The sequence below is a fragment of the Talpa europaea genome (assembly GCF_964194135.1).
Source record: "Talpa europaea genome assembly, chromosome: 2".
NCBI lineage: Eukaryota > Metazoa > Chordata > Mammalia > Eulipotyphla > Talpidae > Talpa > Talpa europaea.
In genome coordinates this window covers 156,959,466-156,972,687 of record NC_140068.1, presented here as the reverse complement: position 1 = coordinate 156,972,687, position 13,222 = coordinate 156,959,466, and the positions used below count along the sequence as shown (strand labels likewise).

Below are 13,222 nucleotides of genomic sequence, written 5' to 3'. Positions count from 1 at the left end.
GTCCTGTTTAGCGCTTCACAAACGTAGTAGCCCCTGTGCTCTGTGGCGGTGTGGTATTGTACTGTGTGAATCTGCTTTAATTCGCTTAATCGTTCCCCTGCTGGAGGCGTTTATGTCGCTTGTGATTTCCTTCCCGCTGGAAATAACAGCTGCGCTGGGCTCGCTCCTTGGGGTGAGTGCCTGGAAGGGCAGCGTCGGGCACCCGAGTCTCCCGGAAGGCCCCCGTCCATAGGCCGCAGGAGCCCTGCGGCCTCTCCCTGGGGGACGTCCAGGGCTGTCCTGCTGGCGCCTATCGGAGCCCGGGATCCATCCTCATGCTCCCCAACACCCTCCCTCACCGCCAGCGGTGCGTGTATGTGACTTGTCAGAAAGGGAACGTGGCGTCCTGTCCCGTCCTGATCGCTGGGGCGGCCCAGAAGCCACGTTCTGTCCCTGGAAAGCAGGAGCCGCGGCGACCAGGACGTGGGGGCCCGGGGTGGGGGTCCCTCCAGTCGTCTGGCTCCGCACTGTCCCGAAAGCAAAAGGGAAGGTGTCACTTTGGTGTTTTCACTTGTTTGTAGTCAAAGGGCAGGTTTACTGTGAAGCGGGAGGGGAGTCAAACACCTTGCCCAGATGCCAGCGGGCAGAGGGCGTCCCCATGGGGACAGCTGCGCGAGCGAGGCCTGCACAGGCCGGTGGCCGCGGCCCCTCTGCCACGTGCAGGGTCACTCCCCGCAAGGCCCAGCGTGTGGTGGGAGACGCCTCCTGGCCCGGCCCCTAGAGGCGAGGGGTCGAGAGGGACAGTCTGTCCCCGGCCCCCAGCAGTCTCCCAGCCCGCTGCTGTGCCTGTGGAGGAGGAGGAGGTGGGAGACTCGGGCGGCAGGGGTGGTGGGGCCTTTAGGGAGCCCCTAGGACACCCCCAAAACATGCTGTTTGCGTGTGCTCTCTCCAGCAGCCTGAGAAGCCCCGCGATGGTCTGCTCCGCGCTCAGCCGGGTCGCCCTGGCGCGGGTCTGCCTGGCCAGGAGGGCCAGCGGCACCTCCAGGGGCCACTCGCATCCAGCCCCGGCCCGCAGTCGGGCGGCCACGGAGCCTGCCGCCGCTGAGGCCCCGGGCACGGTGGAGCTGCTGGGCCGGTCCTACCCGCTGGACGAGCACAGCAACCTGAGCCGCCGCGTGCTGTCCCTGGTGGGCCGCAACCTGCACCGCCGGCCGCACCACCCGCTGGGGCTGCTGGCGCAGCGTGTCCGTGCGCACTTCCACGCGTGCTACCCGGGCCGCGGCGGCGCGCCGCTCTTCGCCGTGCTGGACGACCTGCCGCCCGTGGTCACGCCCTGGCAGAACTTCGACAGCCTGCTCATCCCCGCCGGCCACCCCAGCCGCCGGCGCGGCGACAACTACTACCTGAACCGCTCGCACATGCTGCGGGCGCACACCTCGGCGCACCAGTGGGAGCTGCTGCGCGCCGGCCTGGACGCCTTCCTGGTGGTGGGCGACGTGTACCGGCGCGACCAGATCGACCGCCAGCACTACCCCGTCTTCCACCAGCTGGAGGCCGTGCGGCTCTTCTCCCGGCACCAGGTGAGCCGGCGCCCGGGCTGCGCCCCCAGCCTGCGCCCACCCTGGGTCTTGCGCCCCACCCTGGGCCTTGCAGCCCCGCCTCCGGCACCCCCAACCCCGCGTCAGCCCCGCCTCGTGTAACTCTTGTTTTCCTTCTGGTATGCTCAGATCGCCCCAGGCGCTGGTCCAGGGGGCGCAGCCAGGCTGCCCGCCTCCTTCAGCGCTGTTCCCCCCCACCCCGACTCGGCAAAGCTTCCGCCCACAGACCTGCCTTTGGGGTCACCGGGGAGGGCCAGTGGGGCCAGAGCTAGCGGGGCCGTTGTTGGGCTGGACTGACCTGTCAGGCGAGGGACATGCTGCTGGGCGCAGGTCACCCCTGCAGGGGACACGGCTGGCCCACGAGTAAGCCCCCCGCCTGTCACCCCCAGGACGCCACTTCCAGAGACTGGGCGGGCGTTTCCAGCCATTGGCCAGCAGCCTCACGCCTGACCCTAGCAGGGGCTGCAGGCCCGACTCGGCTTCTCTTCTGGGCGCGTGCTCTGGCTCGGAGCGTGAGGACTGGACATGGGCCCTCTGTGTCCAGTCAGCACCGCAGCTGACAGCTGCGCATGGGGGCGCCCGTGTCCCCACAGCCAGGCTGAAATGCCACATCCCGGAGCAAGTGGTCATGAGCAGCCCCGCACCGCCCTCTGCTTTACCACCGCCTGACCCGCGCACCCCCAGCACCCCAGCGGGTCCCACGCGCCCCCAGCACCCCAGCGGGTCCCGCGTGCTGCTCAGGACTCAGCCGGCCTTGTGACCCCCAACTCCCACACGCACCATATGTTAGCTCCGTGCCCGCGGCCGGCCGTTCTCAAGCGGGACTGTGTGAGGAGCTTGTGGGCCATGAGCTGGTGGTGTTGATCCTACAGGAAGACTGGAAATAAAAGAAAACGTAGCAAGTTTTAGGAGGGCGCCCTTGTGCAGCTGGAAGGGCGGCCCCACGCCCTGCCTGGATAGCCCTGCCGCCCTCCAGGGAGGGGCAGCTGCTCGCTGGACTGAGGAGGATGGCATTTTCCAACCACGCCAGCCCTGGCAGGATGCAGCAGCTCCCGCCTCGTCTCACCCCGCGAACGCTTGCAGACTGACCGGGCTGTGAAATGCCGCGCCTTCGCCTTCGGTCTTGATAAATGAGGGCACAGTTAGCCTGGGGAGGCCGTAAATATTTCATGGTGAATATATAATTCATGAGGATCTTGCAGGAACAAAGGGGTGTTTATGAGGGGCCGTGCAGGTGCCCCCAGAGGGACGCCTGGGGCGTTCGCCCGAATCCTTGGCTGAGTTGCTCCTCCTCAGACGTCTGTGTCCACCTCCCTCCCACCCCGCGCCCCCTTTTAGACCACCCCTGGCACCCCCACCCCCCGCAGGGGCGTGGCTGGGCTCCCTTTCCTGGCCCGGTGGCATCGCCTGGCAGCAGCCCCAGGACGCCCTGCACTGGTCCTTGCTTGGAGCCACTCTCCCTCATCACAGGCCCCCCCCTGCGGCCCCTCCAGATGGCTCGTTAGCGCCTCCTGCTCTGCACCTGCTGAGGCCCTGCTGGAGGCCCTGCGGCAGTTCTCTAGCCCTGCGTCCTGCCCGGCCCCTCTGCTCTCCAGGGGACAGGTCTGCCCGCGGCTGCCGGACTCCTCAGTAGCCTCTGGGAGGGCCTCGCGGCCTCTGCATTTGCAGGGAGAGCTGATGGCACCAGTCCCCTGATCTCCCCTTGGAAGCCTCTTCGGGGGCCACCTCCTGCCGCAGGCACTTACAGTGAAGTGGGTTGAAAAGATCCTCTTCCTCTGCCCTCTGCGCAGCGGCTCTAGGGTGTGTGCCGGGCGCTGCCCTAGCAGAGGCGGCAGTGGCTGTGGGGTGGCCTCAGGGTTGGGGTGTCTGGGTGAGCGGGCCCCCCTTGGCACTGACCATTGCCTGCGGAGGGTGCAGGGCGCACGGCTCCTGGGGCTGGGGCAGAGCTTGCAGCACCCACGAGGGGGCGGCCCCGGCCCCTTCTGCGCTGGGTCCAGATGCTTTGTTGTCGCCTCACCTGAGGCTGGAGCCGCGGCCGGAGTCACAGGACTTATGCTGGAGAAGCGGGAGGGCGGCTGCCCTGCCGGGTTCTGCGCGGGAGACTCTCCCCGAGGGCGTCATGGCCCTTCTCCAGCCGGTCTTTCCCGGCACTTTGGGGCCGGAGCTCTTAGATGTGCAGGGACGCCCTCTGTCCCGCTGGCCGGCGTCCGGCGGCGAGCTTGGGCGTCTCATCCGGCCTCAGCCATCATGGGGGCAGGTCAGTGCAGCTGTTGGACGTGGTTCCCCACACACCGACGGGGGCTGCCGTGCTGACCCCGCCCGCGTCGCCCGGTCGCTGGGCTCGCGCGAGCTGCTGTGGACACCACGTCTGCTCACTGCTCTTGTTCCCCTCGCCTGCAGCTGTTTGCCGGCGTGAAGGACGGAGAAAGCCTGCCGCTCTTTGAGCAGGGTGCCCGCTCCGCCCACAAGCAGGAGACACACACCCTGGAGGCCGTGAAGCTCGTGGAGGCCGACCTCAAGCAGACGCTCACCCGGCTGATGACCGACCTGTTCGGGGACGGTAGGTGCCTGCGGCCTTCCCGGCCGGGCTCTGCGCTTCTCCTGCTCCTGCGTCGCTTCCATGTCTGCCCTGGCCCTTCTTTAGCCCCGGCCCTTGTTGAGCCCCTGAGAAATCCTTATTCTTTTTTTTTTTTTAAAAGATGTATTTATTTATACAAGAACTGGGGTACAGGCCAGAAGCGCGGGAGGGTGAGAGGATCCACCAGAGACAGACTGGGAGCAGAGCAGGCAGACTGACTGAAATCCACTGCTGAGGGGAGCAGCGGGGAGACAGGAGGGGTCTGCGCGCCATGTGGGTTTCTCTGGTGGCCGGCGGGGATGGAACCGGCGCTGCAGAGACAGTAGACAGCTTCACAGCGCTGCGCTCAACCGCTTGCGCCACCAGGGAGGCCCCGAAATCCTTATTCTTTTTACATTTCTTGCACGGAGTTTGTTCTCAGTGCAGGCTCGGGGGCAGGCTCGGGCCTCTGCTGCAGTGGCTTTGAGCTGAGACTGCGGCGCTGCGTGCTGGGGGTGGCAGTGCCGGTGCCGCCCTCTGTCTCACGCGGGCACTCGCGCCGGGGCCATCTGAATGGCTGCCTTGACTGGCTCCCCGGTCAGAGAGAGGGCCGAGGGGCTGGCTCACCCCGCGCACTCCGGGGGGGGGTTTGACCTCTGGTCAGCAGACCAGGGCGGGCCCTCCAGGGCATTCTGCAGCGTGCTCTGTTTCCAGTAACGCTAGCGGGGTGGTCACTGCCACCTGGTCCCTTCCCTGGAGGCGTCTGGGGCCTGGCGGGCCTTGGCAGTGGGCTCTTCCCTGCCCAGGTGTGCCTGTCCCAGCGTGCCCACGCGCTGACTGGCATGGCAGGAGCGCCCTGGCCTCCCACCCTTTGGGACGGGGCGCCCGCCTGGGCCAGCCTGCGAGCCCCCGGCCATGCTTGTCTGTCTGGGCCGTGGCGACGCGGGCAAAGCGCAGGTGGCCAGCTGCATCTCCTGGATCTGTGTGCAGCGGAGTCTCCTCCTGCCTGGCCTTCCGCCGGGCGCCCCCCATGTCCACACACCCCAGTTCTGCCTGACGCCCGGGTGTGGCTGGTGGTGTGTTTCCCACCCACCTGTTGCTGGGCGCTGGACCGCGTCCACGGCTTGGCTCACAAGTAAACCTGCTGCAAATATTGTGTGTCACCGTGCGCACATATGTTTCTGCTGCTGCGTGAGTCCGTGGGGATGGAGCGACTTAAGGCAGGTGTGTGTTTAGCTTGTAAGAAACTCCAAGTGTTTCTGACACGGTGAAGCCATTTCCGTTCCTGTGGCTGCGTGCGGGGCAGCAGCTGCGTCCGGGCTTCACGGGCCTGCGTGTGGGTGACCGTTGGAACCTCGGCCACCCCGATGGGACGGGGCTTCTGGTGCGGCCGGCGACGTCGGTGCGGTGGGCCCATGTGGCACATGGACCTGCTCTTTTGTAAAGCGCCCCAAACCTGTGCGTGTTACAAATGGATTATTATTGACGTTTGAAATGTCTGTATGTTTTCTTGATCCAGTTGTTTATCACATCATGTGGCTTTTCGAGTATTTTCTTCCAGGCGGTGCTTTTCATTTTCTTAACAACGTCTCTCCAAGACGAAAGTCCTTAATTTTTTTTCCAAAGCTTTATCTATGCGGACAAGTTTCTTACAAGCTGAACACTCACCTACCTTTAAGTCGCTCCATCCCTACGGACTCATGCAGGAGCGGGGACATGTGACTGGGGTGCAGGCCAGAGGTGTGGGGGGTGAGAGGACGCCCCACAGACAGAGTGGGGAGCACAACAGGCGGGTCCACTGAAATCCACTGCTGAGGGGAGCAGCGGGGAGACAGGAGGGGTCTGCCGCGCCCTGTGGGTGGCTCCCTGGCCGGCCGGGGATGGAACTCGTGCTGCAGAGGCCGCGGACAGGTTCACAGCCCTGTGCTCAAGCCCTTGGCCACCGGGGGGCCCACTCAAGTGTGATTTTTGTAGGTATGACTTTCCTCAGTTGCCTAGGGCTTGTGATTGGTTGAATTTCTTGGCTCTTCAGACATTTTTCACCAAGTTTGAGACTTTGAATGATGTCTTCAGATGTTTTCTGTTGCTCCCCCTTCCTTCCTTCCTTCGGGGACTCCAGTGACGCGACGCTCGACCCCGTGAAACGTCTCGGCGCTGCACCCCGCTCTCTGCCCGCTTCGGCCAGGGTTTGCCTTGTGCTTGCTCTCGAGTCGTGTCCCCTGCCGTGCGTCCAGGTTCGTCAGCCGTTTCCCCGCAGTGTGGAGACTCTTAATCCCCCAGTGTCTTTCTCACCGCGCTCGTTTCAATTAACGTGTGAAAAGCCCCTGCTCTGTCTCTGCCCAGCACTTGCTGTCTTTATTTCGTCTTTCGCCCTGTCAGAGGCCATCAGCGCGCCTGCAACTGTGGTTCTCTGCTTGTTCGGCCATCTGTGGTGTTTCTGGGTGAACTGCTGTTGTTTCCTTTCTTCCCGCATCCTGGCGGCGCCAGCACCGGGCTTTGGCCTTGTCACGCGCCGTCTTTGTGATCCTGGCGTCTGCAGGCTCTGGGGCGCCTGGGAGACGCTGGGCTCTTCCTGCTGGGATCAGGTGGCATTTTAGCCCGTGGCCGTGTTTCCCACAGTGGACGCGCGGCCTCACGTAGCGCTGCCGTGGGGAAATGTGCCTTACGAGGCTTTCCCCTTGGCCGCGGGCAGCTGGCGCTGTTCCCGGGCCCACGAGCTCCCAGCGTCATCCCTCATAATCCGTCCGTGTGGTTTGTCCCCGGCCGCCAGCGATCCCCCCACATCCGCACGCAGCCTCCGCGGGTCCTCAGGGCCCCCTTCCTGCGGCTCCCCTCTCCCCCACCCGTCTGCGACGCCCCCCGCCCCTCACCCCCGCCCCGTGTGACGTCTGCTCACCCTGCCTTGCTGGGACGCCGAGCCCTGTCTCCCCGCCTGGGAGGCCTCCTGGGCCTGGTGCCCTTGGTCAAGTCTGGACACCCCAAGTCTGTGGCCCGGTTTCCTGCGCCACGCCCAGCCTCCGGGCTTCTCGCCCCGAGGGATGAGCGGCCGCAGCCCCTGCTGGGGGGCTCTGTCCGAGGGATGAGCGGCCGCAGCCCCTGCTGGGGGGCTCTGTCCCATGGCACTCGGCCGCTGCCCCTTCTCGGGGGAGCTGGTTAGAGACGGGTGAGCCCTGAGCGCACCGCCGCCTCGGGGCCGCTCGCCAGAAAAGCGGCACATGGGAGCCCCCACTCGCCCCAGCTTGCCTCGGGACCCCACAAGCATCCTGACCTGGGAACCCTGGGCCGTGTCACGGAGCCGTCAAGCTTGGTGGGCCCAGGCCCGGACCCTGAGTCTCTGCCCCGTATGGCCGGGGGCCCTGCCCGGGGCTGCTCCCTCCTTGTCCCCGCCTCTGCTTGGCTCGCTCCTCCCTCTCAGGGCCACGGTGGGTCCTCCCTTGCGCGCGCGGCCTGGAGTCCAGACGAGGCTTTCCAGGGAAGGCCGCCCCGGGCACACTTGGGCAGGGGAGGCTCCCCGCCGGCTCCTGCCCCCGCCCCTCAGGTCCCCGGCCCTGGCTCCCCGGCCCCGGCTCAGCCTCAGTGCACCTCCCGACCCCTGAGGGCGGCTCCTGGCCCCCAGCCGGTCCAGGCCCCAGCCCAGCAGCCCGGCTGTCGCCCCCTTCACCCCCTTCCCTGCACCTTCGTCTGCTTCTGGCCTGGCGAGGGCTTCCTCCTGCCTTCCATGGGCCGTGCCTCCCTCCCTCCCTCCTCTCTGCCATCCCTGCCCCTCTGCTTCCTTCCCCTCCCTCCTGCCTGGTGTTTCTGTCAGGAGCTGGGCGCCCCACGCCCCTGTGCGCCCCTGTGCTCCCCCTGCAAGGCCTGAGCCTGGCCAGCGCCGCATTCCCCGTCTGCTCCAGCGGGGGGCAGCAGAGGCCCGTGCTGGCCCGCACACCTGGTCTGGATTCTGACCTTGGCGTTTGCACCTGGAGGTTCGCAGTGGCGAGGGCGTCCAGCCGCAGCTTTGGGGTGCACCAGTAGAGGTGGGCGCCCTGCCAGCCCCACAGCCTGGCGTGGCCGCGGCAGCCAGGGCCACGGCGACCCTGCGACTGTGTGTGGCCTTGGGGCTCCTCGCGAGCCAGCTGGGCGATGTTTGTGCAGTCGCAAGAGCACGCCCTTGCTGGCTGCACATCCTTGCTGGCCACACGCCCTCTGCTCTGCCCGGAGGCGCAGCCCTGAGCCTGCAGGGCAAGCGGCTCGCAGAAAGGGCTCCTGCCAGCGTGGCCTGCTGTCTCGTGGCTGGGCGGTCACACCACTGTCCCGAGCGCCCTCCCTGCCTGATGAGGCGCAGCCTGGGCAGGGGCTGGGGGCGGCGCACCTGCAGGGACATCACCGGCCACTTGCATGCAGGGGTAGACGCACCTGGTGCTCGGTGACGCCGCTGCAAGGCGAGTCCGGATGGAGGTGGGCGCTGTGGGCTGACCCCAGGTGCTGGCCCAGGCAGGGAAGCCGATGGGCAGGAGGGCAGAAGAGGCTGCCGCTCAGCTCCAGAAGGGCGTCCTGTTCCTGGTGGGCTGGCGAGCCCCGTCCCATGGCGTCCAGCTGAGGCTCCCTCTGCTGCGCGGGGCCCGCCAGGCCGTGGGCGTGCTGTCCGCAGGCCCCAGAAGTGCCGAGTGTGTCCCCCGTTGGGAGAGATGCGCCGCGTGGTCCCGTCTGAGCTCTGTCACCTCCTGACCCAGCGCGTCCTGACTTGTCGGCTGTTTGTTCTCCCCAAACGCAGTCCCCGGCTGACCGCACCTGTGTCTTGCAGGGCTGGACGTGAGATGGGTGGACTGCCGCTTCCCCTTCACGCACCCGTCCTTCGAGATGGAGATCCTCTTCCGCGGGCAGTGGCTGGAGGTGCTGGGCTGCGGGGTCATGGAGCAGCAGCTGCTGAGCTCAGGTAGGGGCCCGGCGTGCGTGGGTGCCCTCTGGGGACACCCCGCCCCACACTCTGCCTCGCGTGCTGCGTGCTCGTCCACACGTGTTCGTCCTCCTGCGGCCCTGTCCGCAGCACTGAGTCCCTAGCCCTGGGCGCTGCGTTCCGCGTCCCGGCCGTGCACGTGCTGTGGTTCCGAGGTGCTCCTGCGCTGTCCACGGCGCCTGTCTGCTCAGAGTCCACCCGCTGCGTCTTGGCGGGGCCGCCCACCTTCCTCCTGCCTCCAGGCCGACTGGTCGTGGCTCTGGAGGGACCCCCTCAGCAGCTCCTGTCGTGGAGAGCTTGCTGCCGGGGGGTGCCAGCTTGACCCTGTGGAAGGCGATGCCGCAGGCGCCGCCATCCTGGCCCTGAAGGCCCAGTCAGGAGGAGCCCTCTCGCTCCGCCACACCGCTCAGCAGCGCCCCGGGCAGCTGCATGTGCCGAGGGGCCCTTTTGTGGCCCGCGCTGCGTGGCCATCGGCCCCTGGGCGGGCAGGGCCACCTGGCCAAGGGGGCCGGGACTGGACGTGCTGGTCAGCGTCTGCCTCGGGCAGGGCCTTGCCCGCCTCTCTTCTGCAGGACCGCTCCTTCCTACGGGCGATTATTCTGATTTTTAGAGCAGTGAGTGTTTTGCAAGTCACCATCTGAATGTAATTAAAAGTCTGTGTTTTCAGACTAAACCCTCCCTGGGAAGTGGGTTGGGACTGAGCGCTGGAGAGGGGCCAGCTGGGTCTGCAGTAACGGGGAGGGGGCGCTGAGTGGACCCCCCCAGAGCTGGCCAGCGCCCCTGCTGCAGGGCGGACATGAGCGAGCCCTCCTGGGCTGAGGAGTGTGGGCAGTCCTGGGGCCAGCTGGCGGCAGGGCGAGGGGCAGCCCCCCGAGGACAGGTGGTGGCAGTGTGGTGTGGAAATTTGTGGTGCCTGGCCCGGACAGAAGCGCCCAGAATTCTCTCCAAGCTGCCGGGAAAACTGGGGGGTTGAGGAAACCACCACGGGCCTCGGGGGCGGCCTCCAAGTCTTGGAGTCCGTCCGGGAGAGAAGGGGCGTGGGGGCTGCACAATGGGGGGGTGAGTGGGTGTCCCGGAGCCGGGCTCTGCTTGGGGTCCGTCCTTTCTGCAGTGGCCAGGCACGTTGCGGAACACCCCGCCCCCGGGGGTGAGGAGATCAGTGCCACCGAGCGGTGCTCCTTTGCTCCGGGCCCCCGGGCTGCTCCGTGCGGCTGGCTGGCCAGAGCGGAGGCCCGAGCCAGTCCCTCTGCCTGCTGTTCCCGGAGCAGCCTCTTCTCCGCTGGAGGGTCTCAGCACCCAGAGAGGACATGCTGGCCCGAGATGTACGGGTCTGTCTTTGGCCGGAGGTCTGTGTCCTGTGCCAGTGCCACACTTGCCACACTGCTTTGATGACCGCAGTTCTGCAGTAAGCTCTGAAGCCGTGGAGTTGAGTCCCGCGGCTTTGTTCTGCTGCCGTTCCTCTTTGCGCCTGGCCACAGACATTCTTGCTCCAGCACCTCCCCCTTCAAACACGTGTCGTCACTGAGACTCTGGGTCTCATTGTCTGTCTGGAGGCCTCCCTGGGGCCGCCTTCTGAAATGCTGCTGATGTGTGAAGGCTCGTCGTGCACACGCGTGTGCATGAGGCCTGATGTGTCTCAGCCTGGGTGTGGCCGCGGTCAGCCTGGGCCAGGGCTTCGAGCCACTGTGTGACTCTGCCATGGCGTCGACTGTGCGTGCGCGGCCCCTGGCGGGGCTTCCTGCCACGGCTCACCCGTCTGCTCGCAGCCTTGCTCCCGCTTTGGGCTTTTCGTTTCTCGCCCAGAAAAGTCACTTTTGGTTGCATTTGCTCATAAAATCCCTGCGTCCCCACCCGCTTTCCTGCTGTTTCCAGTTCGCGCAGTGCAGGGGCCCGCAGTGCTGGCCTCCACGGCCTGATCTCCACGGACGCGCCATCGGGCCCGGCCCGCCGCGGTGGAGTCACTGCAGCTCGCCCGTGCGCTGTGTTTACACAGAGCGAACAAACACGGCGTTACATTCCGAGAAAATTCAATTAGTCCTGTCTCCAGGAAGCCCGTTCTGCTTGGTATTTAATTCTCAAGTAAGCCGGCGGATGAACTGCCAGGAAGAGTCGGGGTTCTGAGCGCACCGCTCCGGCCGCGCTCCCGGGGCGGGGGCTGTGGGGCCCTCGCCAGCTCCGCGCCTGCCGGGCCGGGGCAAGGCTGTCTCAGCGGACGGGGCTCGGCGAGCTGCCGCCCCCGTGCCGGAGTGGAGGAGGAGCACCAGGGAGCACGCTCTCCGCTCTCGCCGCCTGGTCAGAGGCAGACTCCCTGGAGCCTGGCAGCCGCTCGCCCGAGCTCCTGGGGACGGGCCTCATCCAGGCTCCACGGTGCTGATTGTCCAAGTCCTGAGACGTGGGCTCGGGATTCAGCAGGAGGCGGGTGTGGCGGATGGGAAGGAAGGGGCTCTTTGCAGGGGTCGGGCGGGGCCTGTGCAGAGTGTGAGGCCCGTGTGTCCTGGATGCAGCCTGGGGGCGCAGGGTCCCGGAGGTTGGGGGCCCCGGGGGGCGTGGAGGCCTGGGAGTGTAATCTTCCTTGATTCCTCGATGAACGTCGCTCTATCAAAGCAGAACAGATCAAAGCCTCTCACAGCAGCAGCAACAAAACTCTCTGAAATCCAGCTGCCTTGTAGGTGCCGGCCTCTTGCGCGGCCGAGGAAACGCCCCGGCTGCGTGCGCGCGTTTGTGGTGTCGGGCGCCCGGCGGTTTCCTCTGCCCACCGGGGCTGTGGTCGCAGACGGGTCCTCCGCCGTCACCCTCAGCGCCGACGCAGAGCCTGGTCCGGCCGTGTGAGGCGGCTGGTGCTGCTCGGGAGACACAGTCCCGCGAGGCCAGGGCTGTCTTGTGGCTGCGCGCCCGGAGCGTCCCCGGCCTCTCCAGGCGCTGGCTGTGGTCCTGACCTCCTCGCTCTGGCCGCTGGCCCTAGCCCTGGCCTCTCCTGCGCCCTGGCCGCCCTGGGCAGGCCTTGGGGGCTAAGCCCGGGCCCGCCCTCCCGTGGGGCAGCTTCCTGTCCCGTCTCTGCGCCAGCCCCGCCCCTGGACTGCGAGTGCAGGAGGGCAGTGCCCATGGCCCCCGCGTCCACCGGGACAGCGCAGGGCCCCTCTTTACCCGCAGCCCGGGTGTCGCTGCGGCCTCGGCTGCTCCTGCCCAGAGCCGCGGTGCGCCGGCTCCTGTGTAGCTCGCCTGCAGACGGTCACCACGCAGCTGTTTGATTTTAAATCTTTGCAGAAGACTCCAAAAAGCCACTCCGAATAGGACTCGAGCCTCTATTTGTTGCCTTTCAAAATATGCGCACTCTCAGCCCCAGGGGAGGACGTCTGAAGCAGGCGGCTGGTCTCCGGGGAGGCCTGGCTGTGCGGCCGCGGAACCGCTCTGATGTGGCTACTGGGTGGCTTCAGAGCGGGGCTGGCGAGTCCCAGAGCCCCAGGGCGGGCCCGCCGCGGGGGCACTCGCTTTCCTGCTGCTGACCAGAGACTGGGACGTCGCCCCGCCCTCACGTGTGGGGCCCCTGAGGTCCTCAGCCTTCCGAGAGACCCTCTTTGGCGACCTAGACACGGCTGCTTCCGTTCCTGGCTCTGAATTCTGTGGGGCACTGAGATCGCAGAAAAGTGGGGGCTGGGCGGGGGGGTGGGCAAGATCCCTGGCACGGTGTCAGGGGCCCACACAGCTGTCCGTCCACCCCGACCCCCCATGCTGCGAGTGCCGGAGGGGCCTTGATGCCTGGGCCACATCTTCCTCTGTGAAGGGGAGTTCACCGCTCTGGTCCCGCTGAGCCCTCGACGGGCGTCCGGCTCGCATGATGGTGGCAGACACGTGTAAGGACCGACATCGGCCCCTCGTGCTCGGCGAGGGCTCGAGGACCAGTGCCATGGAACCATGCCAGGCCTGTAAGGAGAGGGACGGCGCCCCGGTAGGCTCGTGGGGTGCTCAAGCACCAGTGCCATGGGCGGGGGTGCTGGGCCCGCAAGTGCTCCGTGGCCCGGCTCTTGGGGCTCCTGTCCTGGCCCCCGCTGCTGTGCAGGGGTCTCAGCTTGCAGCCCCCCCTTTGGGGGAGGCGCGGGGGCTCCCCTGTCTTGCTGACTCCCACTCCCCCCGCTGCAGCTTCTCTTCCTGCCC

The 13,222-nt window shown here is 66.8% G+C and overlaps 1 protein-coding gene across 1 annotated transcript in view; it reads left to right on the top strand.

Moving 5' to 3' along the window:
- Positions 1-950: 950 nt before the first annotated feature.
- The window catches only part of FARS2 (phenylalanyl-tRNA synthetase 2, mitochondrial), a gene marked incomplete at its 5' end in the record, with an annotated part of 34,777 nt that continues 22,505 nt past the window's right edge, over positions 951-13,222 (top strand). Inside the window, 3 exons of the mRNA XM_084259623.1 lie at positions 951-1,559; positions 3,978-4,137; positions 8,918-9,049. Coding sequence (XP_084115749.1) covers positions 951-1,559; positions 3,978-4,137; positions 8,918-9,049 — 901 coding nt within the window. The remainder of the gene's footprint in view (positions 1,560-3,977; positions 4,138-8,917; positions 9,050-13,222) is intronic.